Here is a 21,798-nt window from a genome sequence, read left to right as displayed (position 1 = left end):
TATGTTTTTGTCCTTCAAAGATATAAACGTTATCACTTTAGTTATTAAAATATTTTTGTCATTAATTTAGTCATCCATAATTGAAAGTGTCATCATTTTAGTCTTGTGTTGCCTTCAATTTGGTGATTTGTGATATTATAACATTTGGATTAATTATCTTGTTTCATCTGTATCTTATTTAGTTCATTATTAGCCCATCTAGGAGGAAAGTGCTGGTGTTAAGAAAGTTTAAACAAATGGGCACTTCTACCTAAAACTTCAAAAGGATGGAATGGCTAGTTGATGTACTCTTTGATGAGCTAATTTTCTTGACAAAATGAGTGCACAAAGGATATTTTTGACCAAATGAGTGTATAAAGTTTTTTTGTCTATGAGGTTAACGTAACTTTTTATATATAATTGTAGGAAAATAATCTTTTCAAGCGAGTAAAAAGGTGTATACACCCTTAAATTATTGAGTTTGTTAACATTATGATTAGGGTGTTAACAGACCGAGCCGAGCTTTGATCTTAAAAGGTTAAGCCTGTATTTAAGGCCAAGCCTGTTACCTGTCATGAATATAATTTCAGCCTGTGGCCTGTCTTATTTACAAAAAATAAAAGTCTGTTTTAACCTGTTAGCCTGTTTAAAAAAATAAGACAACAAAAATTTATTCAAACAAAATATACAATCAAGAGCACTAATAATTCCATAAATATTCATAAATTTAATGTATATCAAAATAGCATAATATAAAATAAAATCATTCAAAAAGTCAGTTTAATTAATAAAATGAGATGAAATGAATTGACGAAAGAGAGAGGGCTATCACAAGTAGTATAAAAAATATAAAAAAATAAAATTAATATATTAAGCAAGCCTGAGAGGCTCTAAGGCCGAGCTTTTGAATTGGAGCCTAAGACCTTTTTACTAAACGAGCTTTTATACAAGTCCAAGTCTGGATCCAACCATCAATTTTAGACATGTAAGCTCAGGCCTTTACGAGCCGAGTCAAAGGCCCCTAGCTCGTTTAGCACCCTGATGCATTTTAAAATAAAAAATGCGTATATCATGACTTGCCCACTTTAAAGACCGGGTCTTTTCCATAATTGGAAATATTGTATCTTACATTGAGAAATCATAATTGACTGAAATTTTGTTTGATTATACATTATATTCTTATATTAATACTTGAAAAAAATTTAAAGATTATGATTTATTCTAGTACATTTGTTTTATATTATATTATTAGCATTAACATTTAAAGAAATGAATTTATGTATTGACTAGTAATTATAACCTTTTTTTATACATTTATGAGAATTCAACACATAACTAATACAAACTATCCAAAGCCCTCACCATTAGATAAATCCTAATGACCTAATAATTATAACTTTTGAATAATAATTGTTGGATCCAACAATAACCATTAATTTGTTCTTTTTACCATTTTTGCCAAATAATTGTTATATCTAATACTCACAAACATAGGACAAAGTATATAATTTGGAACAAGGTGGGTTTGAATTTCTGTTTTTAAAAATAGGTTTTTGATTTTCAGAAGAAAAAACATATTTGATAAGTCCTCTTTTATAAAAATAATTTTAAAAATTATAACTCGTTTTTAGTTTTTAGAATCAAATTTAGAGAATATATCTAAGTTATTTTTATTTTTAACTTTTAAAACAAAAAAGAATAGAGAAAAATACTTATTTCATTAATTATTTTACAAAATATTTTTAATAACAAACAAAAACATAATACAAGAGACCCTATATTTTTAAAAAAATTCAAATAAGTTCTTATTCACTAACAGTCGTTCGGATGTAGTCAATCATTTTTTTGGTAACAAATTTCTCAAAATTGAACATATTTATTGTGTTTGAGATAAGAATAATTAACAAGCGATAGGTTGAAAGAGCTGCGCAATTACAATTAATGCGGCCTTTATTTAAAAAAATTAAAAAGAACATGTGATGCCGAATCAAATAGCCATGGCGAATTAATGCATTTTCTCTTGTGCTGACACGTGGTAGTACCGTCTCACCTCTCCAGTTAAATATAAAAATCACAATTTTAATTGTGCTAGCACAAATATTGTACCTCAGTCCTTAATGATTTGAAGGGAGTTGTGTAGTTAATATTACCAATGTAAATGAATGATTAAGTTTATTAATTTTAGTTTTATTTTTTTATTTATTAATTTAAGAAATGCATAAATATGAAAAATGTTTGTTCATCTAATGGATAAACCGTCGAAGTTTTGTAACCTTTTTTTGTCACATTTTTCAAAATTGATGGCAAACAAAGACAATTATGACCAATTTTGATATTTCTAAATTTGGATAAAAAATGTAATGAGATTATAAAATTGTGCCTTCTAAATAACCGATCAGTAATTCGATTCAACATCTTATATTCATCTATTTCCATTGATATTAACTAATAATTATTAAGAATGGTGCATAAATTTATCCAAGAAATAGGCGTACATTATTAATAAGCATGACATTAAAGAAACAAAAAAACAAAAAACACGCGTGTATACACTCAAGCATGATTTTTATTTTTATTTTTGATATAATGGTAACACTAGGGTTTAAACTTATAACCTCATATAAAGTTACAAAATGCAAACTACTGAAACCCTTTTTTTCATAGGTTTTTCACCCTCCCTTTTCTAATGTTCTTTATTTAATAAATTGAATTCAATTTCACATAATACATGCTGAATACTCATTGATAATTATTAAAAAAAGGAGTAGCCGTTATTTATTGTGTTTTTTATTGACCTTGCAAATTAAAGGTAGTCTTTTTCATTGATTTTTTTAAAAAAATTCATGCTTTTTTAATATGCACTTGGTTCGAAGATAGTACACAAGGAAAATTATAAAGCATAACTTTTTTTTGTTAGTTAAGTCTCTAGCCTATGAGAAAATTGATGTTGAATGAGATTAGATAGGTTTAACTTAAGCTCATATGCTTCGTTCATACAAGAGTTCAATAAGACAGAAAGTCTATTTTCTTAAAGTGACATCATAGAATCAATATACAGTTGGCATTTGGCATTTCTGAAACGTAAGAGGTTAGGTTGAATTAGAATTAATAGAGGGAGGCATCAAATCACAATTTAATAAACCGTGTGGGATGAAAGTAGTCTCGTGATCTCATCTCAACACACGATCTTTTATTTTGTCATTTTCTTTTTAATGACTCTCATTAATTTTTTTGGCATGTACGCGCTTATTTTTCCTTCATCGATTTTGGATGTTTTTAATAAGGGAAAAGTGTGTATAATTTTAAAGGATGTAAAGTTGTGTCATTTTAGGAGAGAGAAAGAGATAGATAAAGGAGGAGAGAGAGTTGACAAAAAAAATAAAGATGTGGGCCCCACTTCTTTGTGAGAGTGAAAGGATGTAAGTTGTGTAATTTTAAATGATAGACATTTTTCCCTTTTAATAACAAGGAGAATTATATTCATAAACCATTTTTTTATAAATTTATAAATTATATTAATATTTTACCGTAAAATATAGTATAATTTATAAATAATAAATTGGAAAAGTGTTTATTTTTTTAAATGACACAACTTATATTCTTTCACTCTCACACAAAAGTAGGACCACACTTTTATTTTTTTGTCAACTCTCTTATTCTTTATCTATCTCTTTTTCTGTTTTAAAATGACATAACTTTACATCTATTAAAATGACTGTATACTTTTTGCATAAAAAATTTAGGCACTTACTTTACCTTCGTCGATTTTGGGTGGACCCCTCATTAGACATTTTCCCCGTCGGAATGGTAAGAGTCGATTTAATTAGAAGAGCATGAATGCAATTCGATACAGAAACGTTCCATCGTTGGCCCAATACCATCAAACCCGATTTGACAGCCTACCCCTTCATAGGTAATATCTATAAGGCTAAGCGGTGGATCCAGAAAAAAGAATTCATGTCCGCGTAACAGGGGTTCGGCGGAAGCGCCTCCGAAATTTTTTGATATAACTTTTATATGGAAGAGTTGACTTATTAATGTAGGAAAAATATATAAGGTAAATAGCAATTCTAGACTGATAAAAACATAAACTAGTAAAAGATGATGTATAAATTAAGGGAAAAATGTGTGTCATTTTAAAGGAGGTAAAATTGTGTCATTTTAAGTGAGAGAAAGAGATAGATCATGGGGGAGAAAGTGGACAAAAAAAAAAATAAAGGTGTTGGTTTCACCTTTTTGTGAGAGTGAAATGGCACAAGTTATGTTATTCAAAAGGACAAACACTTTTCCCATAAATTAAAGGTTACTAGTGAAGCTATGTCCAATTATTATTGAGTTGAGTGATTGAACTGTGCAAACTCAGAAAATCAAGTCATATTATCTCTTCAGTTACTATAGTAATCTGCCATAAAAATTATTGACATTTAATCTCAACACAAAAATTAACAATGATTAATATAAATATTGAACCAAAAAAATAAATAAATACCTCCAACAAAGAAAAAAAAGAAAAGAAAAAACTAAAATCAAAGTTTTCATGTCCGCAAGTGCGGACATGTGATGAAAGAGTTCAATACAACCAAAGTTACACTCTTAGCTTGTAACTTGTTCACGTTTTGTTACTCTCCTAATATTACAAGTCTATTTTTACAAGATAAAAGTGATATTATTTTAAATTTTATATAAAAATGACATAGTCTGTATGGGTTTAGCAAAAATCAAGAAAGGAGAAGGCAAGAGAGAGGAAGATGTGAGAATTCATCAATAATTCATTGTCGAATATGATTACAATCTCCTTTTTTTTTAATAATCCTAATACTGCAATGTAATTGAAACTACTTAAAATTATGCTAAAGATAAGGTATAAGTAATTGAAAAGCCAAATCCCAGTGATAACAATCAAACTAACTAATAAAGGATAAAGACAGAACTGCTTAAGAGATTAAAAAAAAAATTTATAACTGCCCAGAAAATAAGTAGGCGAAACTAATTAATGTGCAGGGGTAGATGTTGGGCTCTTGCTAACACTAGTCCAAAAACAGGTTGGGCTTGCTTTTAATTATTTTGGGCCTGGATCCTTTAACATCATTTGTTTGGTCTATTGGTGAAACATGTGGGCTGTGCACCGCAGAACCATCACAACTAGAGGTGTAAATGGATTAGGCCGGCTTACAGGAATTTACAGCTTAGCTTATATTAGGTTAGACTTGACTTATTATAAATAATAAAATAAAATAGGCCTAGGCTTTTAAAAAAACCTATTTAAAAAATATGTCATAGGTTTTTTTGTACATAACGGGCCTATAAGTCTACAGGAAGATCTATAAGCCTACATGTCGGCCTATATCATATTATTTATTTAAAACATAATAAATAAAATTATTATTTTAATAATTTTGAATAATAAAATAATATTATTTTAGTTATTCTTTTAATTATTGAATGTTTAATGGACTTAAACAGGCTAATAGGCTTAGACCAAGGCTAATATTTTTTTAAATATAGGTCAGACCAGACTTGTAATTTGGGGCCTACACAGGCTAATAGGTCAGACCATATCCAATATTTTTTACATGGACCTAACTTATTTAAGCTAAAACCTAGCCTAGCCGAATCCATTTACATCCTGTCGACAACCACCACCGCCGCTCCACATTGTTGTTACTAGATTTGAATTATAAGAACGAAAATTCGCCTAGGGCCTAGAGGGGCAAACTTGTTGTACATTAATATTGTTAGGATTATGTTTTTCTCCGTTCATAACTTATTTATATTGAGTTCAAAATGACGTCGTTTTGATGCGAAAATCAAAGTATTTTTATAATTATTTTATTTTAAGATTATAATAGTCTTTTTCATTATAATTTTTTAATTTTCAACCCAAGACGACATCATTTTGAAAATAAATATAAATAACTTTTCGTGTAAAAATATTTTTATTATCTAGGTTAGAATATGGCCTAAAATAAAAATTTACATGAACCTGACAGGACATAGAGTAGTGTGAGGTTCTTCATATGCTGCTATCCCTGACCTGAGCCTGCGAAGGTACTGCTTTGTCCTTGTTCTATGTCATTAGGCACCGCGTGAAGCTGTTGCTCCATTTCATGAGGTGTGGTACGTAGTGGTGTTGGACGTGAGCATTGGGATGGGAATTGCAATGTCGCTGATATCAGAGGAGAGCAAGCTTACACGACAAATTTTTGTGTAAAGCCCACATGTTACACTCAGAGCAAGCAATAACGAAGGTAGAGTAATACGAAGCCCATGGAGACAAATGCATAGAAGGCCACAATCATCACAGGTAAAGGAGCGGGGTTTGATGTTGTGCTTGCTGGCTGTGTATCTGCATATGAATGGAACACAGACACAATGAAAGGGGTGCTTGAAGGTGGTACATATTTCATGCCGCTATAGAGCTACGGTGAACAGAATGAAAGCGCTTTATTATATGTTTTAGTGTGTAAGTATTTATTAACTGAATCACTGGGTGAGGGTAAGTATTTATAAGGGGTTAGATTGGGGAAAAGGGTTAGCAGTCCTGACATAAAAACTTCTCACACTCAGTAAGTGGCACGTCAAATTCTCTCACTTCCCAATCAACGTGTTGTAGCTGCGATGCCAACCAAAAAAAAGGAACCTAAGAACATAGCCTAAACCAAAGGACACCGGGTGACGCTATAGAAATTTTCTATACATTGATTACAATATGCCTTTTTTATTAGTTAAGAAAATCTCCAAAAATGTTATCAAAAAAATAAAAAAAATCTCCAAAAAAGAGAGAGAGAGGATAACCCTAAACGCACAACGGCGAGAGACTAAACAAATACTCAACCACAAAACAATGTACAACGACACAATTACTGAGATACTATGAATAAGCAATCTATTTTGGCTTGAAATTCGATAACCGTTTTCAAAATTGATATTGGAACTTATTTACAATAAACAAAGAGGGCACCCTTCAACTCTAAATTTTGCAGAAAGATTCTCAAAAGCAATTCTGACAACATCTTGCTCAACAGCTTTTCGTTTAGAGAAAGTGTTCTTAGAAATGTAACTCACTCCGTCCACACGTACCGTTGACCTAAACTTTGGGGAATGGTCAGATCATCGTTAATAGTTATATGAGTAAAGACTTTTTTCATCTCTAACAAAAAAATACGGTATCCATTTTAGTTCTTTATAAAAATAAAATAGTCAGTTAGTCCCTAATAAATTTAAGGTAAACCCATTTTAGTCCTTTTGAGGGATTAATATGGGTCTTTTTTGAATTTGTGAGGGACCACGATTTCAACTAAATGAGTCTACTTTGAATTTGTTAGAGACTAACTGACTAATTTATTTTTGTAAGGGACTAAAGTGGGAACCGTGTTTTTTGTTAGACACTAAAAAATTGTATTTACTCTAGTTATATATACTTGGGAAGTGTTATGTTTTCCCTTTGAGCAAACTCCTGCAAATGATTTTTGTACATCAATAGATCTAGCAAACCTGATAAGATCAAACCACAATTTTAGAGATCTTTTATGTGTTAAAATTCAAATTTTATCTACACCAAAAAATTTCATAACCAAGGAGACAAATTGTTAAAATTCATATTATGTTTCTCACGTTATACAAGACAATTCATTTAATTCGTCTCATGCAACACAAAAAAATGAATGACACCCAATAAAAAAAAAGAGAAAAAGAAAAAAATAGATGCTACCCACTTTCTTTTTTCTTCTTCTTTTTAATCTAACAACCGAAACATCTTAGTTTTAAACCAATATAACTTTGTGTGTAAAAAACACTGTTAAACCAAATAATTACACTTTATCTTTGATAAATTAAAAGAGTTGTTTCTTGTTCGGTAGAGGAATTTTTTTTTTATCCGAGAATCACGATTTCCAGAAATATGATGAGAAATGAGAAAATGAGTTTTCTGGGAATGTTTCAAAAAGTTGTTTGGTAGACTAAAATATTCCCGAAAATGTTGGGTTAATTTTCTTGATGCTATGTTTAGATATATTAAATTTGGATCCGTCGCTTCTCATGTGACTGCTGATGAGAAAAGTTGCAGCAAATTTTTAACACTAGGATACACGTGCGGATTCTATAAAAAAAAAAAAACCAGGATTCGGACGCATATCATGTGTTGCTGCACTTTTTTCCTTCTGCAGTCACATAAGAAGTACTTTCCCCATTAAATTTTACCTTACCATAGAAATCCTAAAACACCACCCTTTGGATAGTAATTTTGGACGGTATATTCAAAAAAAATTACACAAAATAAAATTCCAGAAAAATCAGATTCCCGAGAAAATTTTAAAAATCTTGTACCAGATTTAGGTAAATAAAATTACCACTTTTAGGGTGTGTTTGGTACAAGAGAAATTTTTTGGTGACCGGGAATCATGATTGATGGGAATACAGTAGAAATTGAGTTTACTTGGAATCTTACGAAAGAGGTGTTTGGTTCGCTAAAATATTACCGGGAATATTGGGTAAAAATTACTGATTCCATATTTGGTTTAGAACGGAATATGAGGTTATTTTACAAAAATAACCCCAAACTATTTTTACTTTTGTAATTGATAGATCGGGTCTAGATTTTTATGTGTATTGGGGTATTTTTGTCTCAAAATTTATTGTTCTGCTTTCCCTTTACTTGGTATTCTGATTGGTATTTCGAATTACCATATTATTTTTGGTAATCTGAATAGTGACTTTTCTTTATAAATCAAATTATCGGTAATCCTTGGATATCCGGGAATCGTAATTTATTCCTCCTACCAAACGTGGTAATTACATTTACCAAAGAAGGATTACCAGTAATCCTCTCCAAAAACTTGAAACAAACACACCCTTAGTTTTTCGAGAATCCCAAAAAAACTCTTAAACCAAACGGCCCCTTATAGTAATACATATATATACAAAAAGTAATTACAATTTTTAAGTTAAAACTTTCATTTGCAGTTATTATGAAATATATATATATATATATATATATATATATATATATATATATATATATATATATGGGAAAGTACTTCTTATGTGACTGCAGAAGGAAAAAAGTGCAGCAACACAGGATACACGTCCGAATCCTGATTTTTTTTTTGATAGAATCCGCACGTGTATCCTATCATCAATATCAGAATACAGTGTCATAAGATCAGCCACAACAGATGTCATTGTTGGACGTTTTTTTGGATCTTGTTCTGTGCAAGCTTTGGCAAGTTGTGCCATCTGCGGGTGGAAAAAACAGGCAAAGCTTGACTAATGCTGAAATCAGAAACACACAAAGTTCAAATGCTTATGATAACTGATACCTTGAGAATGGAATCAATTGAGTAGTTATCTCCAAGCCTTGGATCCAACAGTTTTTTAAGACCTTCTGTAGGATCTCCCTGGTGATCAATTACTTCATCAAACTGCCACACATATCAACAAAAAGAGTTAAGAAAAAACATGAAAACATAGCACTTTAAATGTGTACAACTAGGCCATCATGTGAAAAAGGGAAAGATTATATTTACAATTTTTTTATTTACAAACTCTTACAAAATACACTATATTTTTTACCAGTAAGACACTCTTGAGTGAAATCTTACCGATAAGACATAATGTAGTTTGTAAGAAATAAACAGTTTGTCAATATAACCTTCCTCTATGAAAAATAATAAATGGAGGAATTTCAAGAATCACCAAAGCTACAAGGCTCTTGAATTCCGCGCTAGATTCATCTGCCGTAATCTCAAGGCTCTTGAACTCGGAACTAGGTTCATCGGTTTTGATCATAGCTTCTTTAGCAGAAATTAGTTCATAAAGAACAACGCCAAAAGCATAGACATCTATCTTGCAAGAAACATGTCCATGTGCATTTCTGTAGAAAAATAGAATGGTATAATTAAACTTAGGAAGTGTAATAGTTTTTAGTTTGTCCTCTTATGTCTAAGAATAATCCAATAAATCTTTATAAGATTTGCATGCGATTATGAAAAAGTAATTCACAATTTTAAGTTCATTATTTTTGTGTTAAAATATTTGAATGTCCTTGTTAGTGCTTTTATTTGTGTGCAACACAAGTTAATCAATTTGAAGATAGAGAGATCAGTTAAAAAGACATGCAGAATTCATCATACTCTGGTGGCATGTAACCAAAGGTGCACGCCGTATGGACAGTGGCATCTAATGAACTTGCAACGTCAATCAACTTGTTTAATCCAAAATCTGCAACCTGTAAATGGAATAATATAATAAGATATACTGGAATTATCCCAAGAAGAACAATAGTATAAGAAGCTTTCTCAAGATATCGAGATATATTGTACCTTTCCACTGAAATTTTTATCTAATAAAATATTTTCTGATTTTATGTTACGATGGATATATGCAGGCACTGAATGATCGTGAATGTACACAAGGCCTCTCGCTACATCCAGAGCAATTCTTACCCTGGTAGACCATGGCATAGGTTCTCTTTCTGGAAACAGTTTGACTTGATCAATAAGTAGTCAATAGATTCTAATCAATGAACCATCACTGAAAATAGATATTTGCAGTGTGCATATCTCACCTGAATTCCGTAGATGTTGGCTTAAGTTTCCGTTGTCAATGTATTCGTAGACAAGGAAGAGAGATCCCTCAATGCAATATCCAATCAACTGTACCTACTTGTTCATCAATACGTAGATACAAGTTACAATATAACAAAATGGAATATAATATAAACAAACAATTGAAGATATTGGCACATTCAACATAAACATCTTTATTTATAGATAAAACTAAATAAAAGCAAGGACAGGATAAGGGAAAATAAATAGTAGATATGAAAAATAATAAATACATATAGATCTAAAAAATAAATAAATAAAAACAGAGAAATTTTTTGTTTCCGGGCAATGTTTATAGCTTTCCTTCATTCTATCCTAATAACATGGTTATTTTTGGAAACCTAATAACATGGAAAAGTAAAAGCAAAATGTGGTTACTAAGTCAAGTCTAAAGGTAGAATTCAAGCCATGGCTCAAGGTATTTGTGAATTGTTATTGCTGAAAATCATTCTTGATAGTCTCTAGGTGAGATGCGAAGGATCTATGAAGTTACTTTGTGATAATAAGTCAATCAGCTGTATAGTCCACAATCTGATCCAACACAATGGAACCAAATATATTGAGATTGACTGCCACTTCATTAAAGAGAAACTAGATAGTGGACTAATCACTACTCCATATATTCCTTATAGTCGTCAACTAGTTGATGTCTTGACTAAGGGACTTTCTACAGACATATTTCAAGAACTTACACTAACAAGCTGAGAATGATAAATATTAATTCTTCAACTTAAATATTAGAATTATCTCTAATTAATGTTGTAATTATCTTTGATTATTTGTTTCCTTATCTTCTTAGGATTCCTTATATTTGGGTTTATTCCTTTAAGCTCATTAGTCTCTCCATATATCCTAATCTTTTGTATGTGTTCTTTACAATAGCAAATTAGCAATAATATTTACTTTTCTTTTCAAGTCAAACTTCTTTTCTTACTTCTAAGAATACGCCTAAACTATCTCAACCCATGTTCTCTCTTTTTTCTTTTTCTTTTTTTTCCACCGTTGTTAGTCAAACTTTTCATCAAATATCTTCATTTCTTATCCGATCCATCTTTGTATGACTATACATCCATCTTGACATCCTTATTTCTGCTACTCCTATTTTAAGTTTAAAAATTGCTTTTAAGATTTAAAAATTACCAGGTTCAGGTGATGGACACGTGTTAAGACTTTCAGTTCAGCAAGAAATTCTCTTGATGCTTGCATCTTCGTCTTCTTGATTGCTGCTTTCTGTGAAATTGAAGAGAGCTTACTTAATAAGACAACATAAATATTCAAATAAGCACACGGAAAAGGTCAAAAACTAGAGACAAATGCATATATATCCTTAATGTGTTATCATATATAATCTGTCGTGCTTCAGGAAGAATCCAATCAATCAAATAGTTGTATTCGTCTGTAGTTTGGGGCTAAAGGCACCTAGTTAGAGTATACTGTAATAATTAGATAAATTTTGTAGCACAACAAAAAAGTGTGAGTGACTTTAGATAACAAGCCTCGCCTCCCAGCAAATTGAAATGCGTCATTTTGATGAGTCCTCGTATAATTAAAAAAAGGAGGTTATATTTATTATTATTATTTTCTCACTACTAAATTTTAACCATTAATTTTCGTCAATCCAACAGTAATAATATATTGAGTCACACTTATTAATTAATTATTAATTTCTAATAAATTATAATCGTTAGATTGATGAAAATCAACATTTAAGATTTGGTAATAAGAGGTAGTAAAAAAAAAATAGTACGAATAACATTTCCCAATTAAAAAATAAGGACAGGATATATGCCTACCTTTTTTTGGGAGATTATAGTTACTACTTATTTTTCGTCAATCGAATGATTGTATTATTGGGTCATACTTATTAATTTATAAATTTTCAATAAATTATAACTGTTAGATTGACGGAAATCAACGGTTAAGATGTGATAGTAAGAGGTAGTAAATATAACCTCTCCCACCTTTTTTAATGCCTATTTTATCTACTTCTTTTTCAGTACTGTTAGATCATAATCTCAACTAACAATAGGTGGAGAGAGAAAAGGTAAAAGTCAATTAAGATTGTGATCTAATAGTGTTGAAGAGAAATAGGTAAAGTAGACATGAAAAAGAGAAAGGCATAATATCGTATTAAATATGCAACTTTTCTTTCAAATACATGTAATCAAACTAACAATGCATAAGATAACAAACCTCGCCTCTCAGCTCTGCATAGTAGACTTCCCCAAAACCACCTTGACCAATTTTATTAGCCAAAGTGAAGTTATTTGTGGCATTGGCTAGTTCTTCATATGAAAACTCAGGTGATTTGTCCGTGGTAATAAATCTGATGCCAGTACCAACCCTGGTAGTACGATAAACTGTGAAAGTTAAAAATAAGCAAGAGATTAGTTTCAACACATATTATTCAGTGCAGTTACATTCACCCATATTATTCAACACATATTTCAATACCATATTCAGTAGAAGGCGCCATAGAATGTTCTGGTGACCATTTAGCCTTCTCTTTTTTCATCTTTTTCTGAAAGTGTCTAACATACTTACAAATTGCTAGTAACAGAAGTCCGCATATTCCTCCTATAGTTACTACATTGGCTATTATACCTGCTTACATAAAATGAAATTTAAGCTCAGAGAGGCACTATCCTTCTTTCATTCCTCATATTTATATGAACATGCTGAAAATAATCATCTTATAGCAATTTGTTTGAGAAGTTAGACGGCCAAACCAGATATTCTGCAACAGGGAAAAAAAATGAAAGTTATATTGATAGAACCAAATATAAACCAATATACATTATTATGAGCATTCAGCATGAAAGGTAACACAATAAAATTTACCTAGGGGTCAAGGAAACATAATCTCCGTTTTTATCTGGAAAGTAAAAGAAGGAAAGAAAAGTTAAAGATAGAACCAAACATAAACCAATGTACTTGCAAGAATCAAAAAGTGATGGGAAAAGGAGAGTAAACCTCTTCCTGGAATGAAAACTATTCCACTCCCTTGGTTGAAATTGACATCAGGATTGTAACTCTCTAGCAACTGTGCATCAAGGTTAGTCTCTTTGGCAATATCCTGCAAATTATTCCCGGGCCTGAGAGGATAGGTAATAAACAGTCCATAATCCTTTGAAATGTCACTGTTCCCGCAAGAACAATTGACAGTGACATTAAGCTTGGCATTAAGGGGTATATCATATGGGTCATAGCTGTTGAACCTCTGCAAAAGTTCAACTGATGTAAGATTGACATAGTACATTTTGGCAATCACATCATAGGTGTCTCCGGCAGCATATGAGTACTCAAACACATGCCCCAGAAATTCACCATCTATACAGTCACACGGGAATGGAATATTGAGTTTCTCAGGGGATAGTGCTTCACCATTGAATATTTTGTCTTTATTGTAGCTGGTTATAACATCAGAATTGGACACAATATTTGATTGCATAAAGCGAGTTATATTGTTTTTGAGTGAAACATTAGGCATGACATAGTAGGAAGCTAAAGCTAAATCACACCCCTTTTTACACTTGGATTCCGCATTGAAACAGACATACTCAAGCAACAGAAACAACAACAATAAACCGTTTATGAGTTTCATTTGATCACGGAGAGCAAATCAAAATGGCTGCAGAGAGGAACATAAAAAGAAGTACAATGAACCCAAATCAGAAATTAGGATATCTAGGATATTCTATTTAGAGATCCCATCCCAGGTTGACATGTGGTTTCCAAAACAGTTGTTTCATGGGGGAACATGCCATGTTTGACTTTTTTTTTTTATTTGTATTATTGTATTTTGGTAACTAACTATTTGACGTAACATGCCACTGGGCTCTCGTGCGAGGGGGCGTGTTGAGATATATAAATCCATTAATGTAACTTCACCCAACACAGCTTGAGCTTTTGGGTTGAATTGTGTTGAGATATATAAAACTATTAATGTAGCCTCACCCAACAGCTTAAGCTTTTGGGTTGAATTAGTTCTTTATAATATATCTCATCCCAAAAGCTTAAGCTGTTGGGTGAGGCTACATTAATGATTTTATATATCTCAACAAATTGGTTCTTTACAATATGGATGGTATTGGTTTGAAATTTGAAGGTTCATGTTGTAGAGGCCCCTCCTCATCCCAAAAGCTTAAGCTGTTGGGTGAGACTACATTAATGATTTTATATATCTCAACAAACAAATTGGTTCTTTACAATATGGATGGTATTGGTTTGAAATTTGAAGGTTCATGTTGTAGAAGCCCCCACCCTCTCCCGTCCCTCTTTTTTTTTATTCAGGTCAACTTTCTGCTACCAACATACCATTAGTATAAGATTTTTGGACGGCTGCAAGTTAAACATGTATTTTGTATAGAAAAAAGGTGCTGGATTTTGGAATGGCGTGGAGAGAGTTAGCTAACATGTGGTAGCTCTTAGCATTAACATTTGGAACTTTAAGCCTCTTCAAACTTCAAAGCGTGCTTGCACTCTTAATTTAATCAGATTCTATAGCATATCTTAGTGCTGCATTTTATACAATACTATAATTTTGAATTTTTTTTTGTTTTTATTATATTACTATGGGTCCGTCGGTTCTCATGTTGCTGCTGATGAGAAAAGTTGCAGCAAATTTTTAACACTAGGATACACGTGCGGATCCTAGGATACACGTGCGGATCCTATCAAAACAAAAAAAACTAAAAAAATCCAGGATTCGGACGCGTATCCTATGTTGCTGCAAATTTTCCCTTCTGCAGTCACATAAGAAGTACTTTCCCCTATTACTATTATAAATGTTTAAAAAGGGTGAGTTTGAAATAGTGGTAAAGCTGCTCTTTTGTGACTGAAAGATCACGGATTCGAATCCGGAAAACAGCCTTTAATGGGAAGTGGTTTTTGGTTTTTATTATCAATGTTTGTTGTATATTTCACGTTTTTTACTCAGCTTGCAAATCAGACTGCAGACCATGGAATTCAGTGTAGATAACTGCAGGAAATGCAGCACTGTTTTCCCAAATTATATTTTCCACAAAACAATTACATGGTTACGTTTGCATCCTATATTCCTAATCTTATTTTCCAGACATTAGATTTACAAGAGCTGGATTTTCGTAGAGGGATGCAATATCCCAATCCTCAGTTGTAGAATTAAGTGTCATAAGAGCAACCACAACATATCTCATACTTGGACGTCGTCGCGGATCTCTCTCTGTACATGCTTTGGCTAGTTGTGCCACCTGAAAGTTGAAAATTGGCCAAAGTTTGATTAATGTTGAAATCAGAAGCACAAGAATTTTAAATGCTTTAAATAGCTGGTACCTTTTGAACTGAATCAATCGAGTAATTATCTCCAAGCCTAGGATCCACCAGACTTTTAAGACCATCTGACTGATGACCAAGAACTTCATCAAACTGCCACACATATCAACAAAAAAAATTAGAAAACAAGAAAGGAAAATATACTATGTTTCTTAATTATTTATGCAGAATCACTAGGCTGGCATTTGAAAATAATAAACACTCGGGCGTCAAGAATCACCAAAGCTACAAGGCCCTTTGATTCAGCACCATCCTTGATTACAGCTTCTTTAGCAGAAATAAGTTCATAAAGAACAACTCCAAAAGCAAAGACATCTACTTTGGGAGAAGAAACATGGCGACGCGCATATCTGCAGATGAGGCAAGAGAATGGAATCACTAATCTTAAGCTTTTGAAAAGTGAACTAATTTCTATTTTATGTCTACAAAGATGAATTATATGTGTGAAGTTAACATTAAAAACTTCTCCCTTAAGTATTTTTAAAGATAAACAAGGAGCTAGAACCAAGGAACATTTATATCATAGTCATTGGTTGGCCTCAAACAAGGTTTTCTGCTCCTTCCCCATAAAACCTCAAATCTTATCTCCTATGGCAAAGTTAGCTGGCAATTGAAGAGCCAAAACAGAATCATCTCACTCTGGTGGCATGTAACCAAATGTACCCGCCACGATTGAATTTTCAACGTCAGCCAGCTTGGATAATCCAAAATCTGCAACCTGCAAAAGGAATGATATAGGATCTCTCATCATGACCCCAATAAGAAAAATAGCAATAAGCTTCAAAAAATACAATTCCTACCTTGCCACAGAAGCTTCTGTCTAATAAAATATTTTCTGATTTTATGTCACGATGGACATATACAGGAACAGTGTGCTCGTGAATGTATTCAAGACCTCTTGCTGAATCCAGAGCTATTTGCACCCTTGTAGACCATGGCAAAGGTTCTCTTTCTGGCAACATTTTGACTTGATCATTAACTACTAAGTCATTACAATGCATCATCACTAAAAATAGATATTTCATATTTGGCTTGTGTTTATCCCACCTAAACCACGTAGGTTTTGGCTTAAGTTTCCATTGTCAATGTATTCATAGACAAGGAAGAGAGAACCCTCGACGCAATATCCAATCAAGCGTACCTACATAGTCACCAATTGGTGTATACAACATAAGAAATTAGAAGATACTGTATACAACAACTTAAAACAATCCATGAAACATAGCAAGCAAGATCTAATTTTTTGTGAGCAGAAACACAAGAAATAACTGAAATAACAAGAGCAATGAAAGAGGCAACAATGAACAAATTTCTCCACACAACATATAGAAGCAGATAACTTAAAAATGCCCGCTGTAAATGAACATAAACAAAGGAAAATCTCAAATCTTCAAATACTATCACATCTAAGTAGTAAAAAACAATGATATAGATTCTTTTCAATTCCGGTTTTAAAACAACAATCATATTTATTTATAGGCACATTAAATAAAAAACAAAGCATGCTTCAAGTTTAAAAGATTACCAAGTTCAAGTGATGAACATGAGCCAAGACTTTCAATTCAGCGAGAAATTCTTTCGATGCTTGCATCTTCATCTTCTTGATAGCAGCTTTCTGTGTGATTGGAGAGGGCTTATTTAATATAAGAATGTAAACATGATTATTGGCACATGGAAAGGCTATATAGCAGAAAAAATTGCATATGTATTCTACATGCATTATCATGTATATAATAATATGTGGTGCGGAAGTATCTATTCAATGAAAAAACTGTACTTGTCTGTAGTTTTAATTTAAAGGCAAATGAATACACAACAATAATTACATTTGTTTTGTACGCACAAAATATTGTAAGTGGATGTTGATTAAACCTTCACAAATCTCCTTTTCATCTCCTCTCATCTAGTCTGGCCCTTAAAACACATTGGAAGCGGCTCTTAATTCGTTGACACTAGTTCATTCTAGCTTTAGTGTTAAAATAACTTGTCATTTCCATGACCAAGAAAGTATTGGCTAACGCACTGACATTCAGATCAACAAAATTATATGAACTTATCTAACATCTCCACAATGAATATTTCTTTGCGAATACCAACATGCAAGAAAAATTTATTCTCTATACAATGCTCTATTGATTAATTACACATTACCAAGATTCTCAGCCTTTAAATCTGAAAACATTCTTTGATTAGTTTTACTTCAATCTGCTTCTTAGCACCACTCCTATATTTGGTAGAACCCCATATTCCACAGAGAAAATATAATTTTCCAATTTAAACATTTCATTGACACTCACGAAGTGGGTGTTTGAACTGGGTCGGCCCTTTAAAACATTTCATTGACACTCTTAGCTAAGAAGTAAAAGAATCAGTGAAACAGCAAATATAGATGCATCATTAATTGAAAACTCCTTGTAAAGAATCAATTTAATCCAAAAGCTTAAGCTGTTGGATGAGGGTCTCTTTAATAGCTTATATTATTCTCTAACACGCTTCCTCACACGAGAGCCCACTAGGCTAGAAGGGTGGACAATGCACAGGTCTAATTACCTGCGCTAAGAAAATTCCACAAAAGAAAGTTGGGGACGATGAGGATCGAACTCGGGACACAAGGCTCTGATACCATGTAAAGAACCAATTCAACCTAAAAGCTTAATATTTATGGTATCAGAGCCTCGTGTTCTAGGTTCGATCCTCATCGCCCCCACTTTCTCTTGTGGAATTTCTTAGCACATATAAGTGGACCTGTGTATTATCCACCCTTCAAGTCCAGTGGGCTCTCGTGTGAGGGGCGTGTTGGAGTATAATATGAACCATTAAAAAGGCTCTCACCCAACACCTTAAGTTTTGGGTTGAAGTGGTTCTTCACAATCCTCGTAAATTAAAAGAATAAGCAAACTTTCTTTCTAATACATTTAACTGAAACTATACATGAGATTACAAACCTCGCCTCTCAGCTCTGCATAGTAGACTACCCCATAACCACCTTGACCAATTTTATTAGCTATACTGAAGTTATTTGTGGCATTGGCTAGTTCTTCATATGAAAACTCTGGTGATTTGTCCACCTTAATCCCTGTGACTCCAGTACCACCAATGGCAGCAGGATCACCAGAATCTGAAGTTTCATATATTCATCATTACCAGAAAGACCTTGGTAGAGGGAAGTAGGAAGGAACAGCTTAGAAGAAATATAAGTAAAATTATGTACCTTGAATAACTGGAGCAGAGTTCACTGTGGAATCATCCAAGATCAAATTTTTCTCCCATGCCTTTTTCTTGTGGTAGTAAATATACACACAAAGTGCCAATAATAAAAGTGCTGCTACTACTCCGACAGATATTCCAGCAATAGTCCCACCTGCTAAACCTGCTTATGTAGAAAAGATACATGAGCTGAAAATAGCATTGACATTGTATTTTACAGCATATCCTTAACTTGGGTCTCATAAGAATACAAAATAACCAACTTTCTGAGGGAGTGAGAAGATCAAACCTCCGGTGCTGCAAAGGAAAATGAAAACATGAACGTTTTTCAAAGAACGAATAATGAAGGAACTTTATGTGAAAGAACAAGGACAGTACGATAAGAATATTTACCTAAGGTGAAGGGGCACATAGTTACCATTTTGGTCTGGACAGTGAAAGGGAAATTAATTGTGAGGCAAGTATTCAAAACTTAAAGTGAGAAGAAACAATTTGAAAGTTGCATCTACAGGCATGAAATCATGATGCTCATCAATTAAGCTTTGTTAAAGATCAAGGAGATATGAGTCTTGCTAAACTCAGCAATTTGGAGCCTCAATTTTACAAGCAAAAAGCTAAGATTGATTGACTAGTTCAACGGCACTGCAATTCAGTCCTATATATGCTCATTCCCAAGATCTAAAATCAAAATATCCAACACTAAGTAACCTTTCACAATCACAAACATGGAAAACCAACTTCAGAGTAAGTACCTTTCCCTGGAATATAAACCAGACCACTTCCTTGGCTGAAATCCACACCAGGGTTGTACTTCTGCAACAACTCAGCCTCAAGGTTCGTCTGGTTTGTAATTGACTGCAAAGTGTCCTCTGGTCTAAGTGGGTATGTGATGAACAACCCATAATCCATGGAAACCTTGCTGTTCCCACAGGAACAGTTAACAGTGACATTAAGCAATTCAAAATCAGGAATATTGTAAGGTGGATAAATGTTTGACCTTTGCATGCACTCATCGGTGGTCAAATTAGAAAAACTCTTGCTTGCAACTGATGTATAAGTATCCTCTGGCTGAAACGTATACAGAAATGTGTGACCCAGAAACTCACCATTGATGCAATCACAAGGGAACGGAATGTTAACCCTGATGGAATCATTGTTGGTCAACTTGTCTTTGTTATAACTTAAAATATCTTCAGGCTTGGAAAGAACCTTGGATTTCATAATCTTTGAAACATATGTGAGGTTAGAACCACTCCATAGGTAGTAGGAAGCTAGAGCTAAATCACAACCCTTGCTACACTTTGATTCAGCACTGAATGATATAGAGGCCAACAAGAAGAAGAAAAGTGAAAATCTGAATCTTGGTTTCATTGGGTAGATGAAAAAAGTCAAAGATAAAATACACACATACACAAAACAAGAATCTTGGTGTGTTGAATATGCGAATGGGTGGTGGCTGTAGTAACAAAAAGAAAGTCAAGTCGTAAGTTTGATACGGAAATGAATCCTGAAAAAAAAAAAATATGATATGATAGACGCAGAAGATCACAACCATACAAAGGTAAATAAACAGTTATGATTTTGAAATTATTTATTTTAATATTTTTTATCTCTCCTCTTTTATTATCATTGATACACCTTTGTATGATTATAATTTTCCATATGACATGTTTATATGAATTTTCACATAATAGAATCCACATCCGTTTGATACAGTTATACGAAGGTTTTGACTTTAGAGGAGAAAAAGATAGTTAGCTGGTTGGTTAATTTAAGAATGTTTGGGATTGGGTTTGAAGTTTTAAAATGGAAAGCGTAATGTTGTTAGGTTGATGTTAACGGGAGAAGAGAAACTTTGTGTGTGGACGTAAATTCCCAAGGCTGCTGTGTACTTCTGTCATTGTCATGCACATTCTCAAGGCTGCTGTGTTGACTTTTACTTTTAAAATGTTATCTTGAAATTTGGGAACCGAACAGAATTCATCACGAGCCTTGGTCTTTCCCCTTCTGGTGCGTTTTGTAATTTTCTTTAAAGACAAAATGTAATAAAGATATTTTGAGTTAAGCTATGGCTTAATGGCTTTGGCCAAAGGCTTGTCTGATTAAATGAATTTAAAGAGACAGGCCCAATGAACCTAAACTCAACGATACAGTTTAGGTTCATTGGGCCTCTTTCATTGAGGAAATCTGGTTTTTAGTTTTGTTTTCCATTTTTTTCATCTAATTAAGTGTTGAGATTCAAGAAAATAGTATTAATAATTTATATAAAAAAAGCTCTAAATCCTGAACTTGGTAATTTGTATAGGACTGAATGTGAGTTAGGATCTTTGATACCAGTGTCAAATCAAATTTGACACCTTATCTAAGAGTCATTGGATCAAAAAATATCAACGGCTCTGATTTGTAAGCATGTGACACTATTAATCTTTTTTGATCCAATGACTCTTAGATGAGGTGTCAAATTTTAAATTTGACAAAGGATCTTACCTCTAAACTAATATAGTCTTTTGAATATTAGCATTATAAATAAAATAAAATATAACCACTCTTCCTAGGAAACCCCACTTGCGAGGATGAGGCTATTGGGAATTAATTATCCAAATACTATTTTGTCATGAACATCGTAGGCAACCCCACTTGCCAGGATGAGACTATTGGGAATTAATTATCCAAATATTATAAGTAAATACTTTTT

At 32.6% G+C, this 21,798-nt stretch overlaps 1 protein-coding gene and 1 pseudogene across 1 annotated transcript; both read right to left on the bottom strand.

The window, feature by feature from the left end:
* Positions 1-6,084: 6,084 nt before the first annotated feature.
* LOC133285054 (lysM domain receptor-like kinase 3) lies at positions 6,085-14,187 on the bottom strand (annotated as a pseudogene).
* A 1,462-nt stretch (positions 14,188-15,649) lies between these two features.
* LOC133285030 (lysM domain receptor-like kinase 3) lies at positions 15,650-20,474 on the bottom strand. Its single transcript, XM_061482178.1, has 12 exons — positions 19,856-20,474; positions 19,497-19,530; positions 19,393-19,400; positions 19,108-19,266; positions 18,842-19,014; positions 17,422-17,511; positions 16,944-17,037; positions 16,697-16,848; positions 16,535-16,614; positions 16,117-16,246; positions 15,897-15,989; positions 15,650-15,814 (listed from the first exon to the last, which is right to left on the bottom strand). Exons 1-12 carry the CDS (start codon positions 20,472-20,474, stop codon positions 15,650-15,652), a joined length of 1,797 nt encoding a protein of 598 aa, XP_061338162.1.
* Between the last annotated feature and the right edge of the window lie 1,324 nt (positions 20,475-21,798).

This window comes from Gastrolobium bilobum, unplaced genomic scaffold (assembly GCF_033153095.1).
Source record: "Gastrolobium bilobum isolate Gb01-03AN ecotype WA unplaced genomic scaffold, APGP_CSIRO_Gbil_v1 utg32371, whole genome shotgun sequence".
In the NCBI taxonomy this organism is placed as follows: Eukaryota; Viridiplantae; Streptophyta; class Magnoliopsida; order Fabales; family Fabaceae; genus Gastrolobium; species Gastrolobium bilobum.
This window is presented reverse-complemented; position numbering and strand designations above follow the sequence as displayed.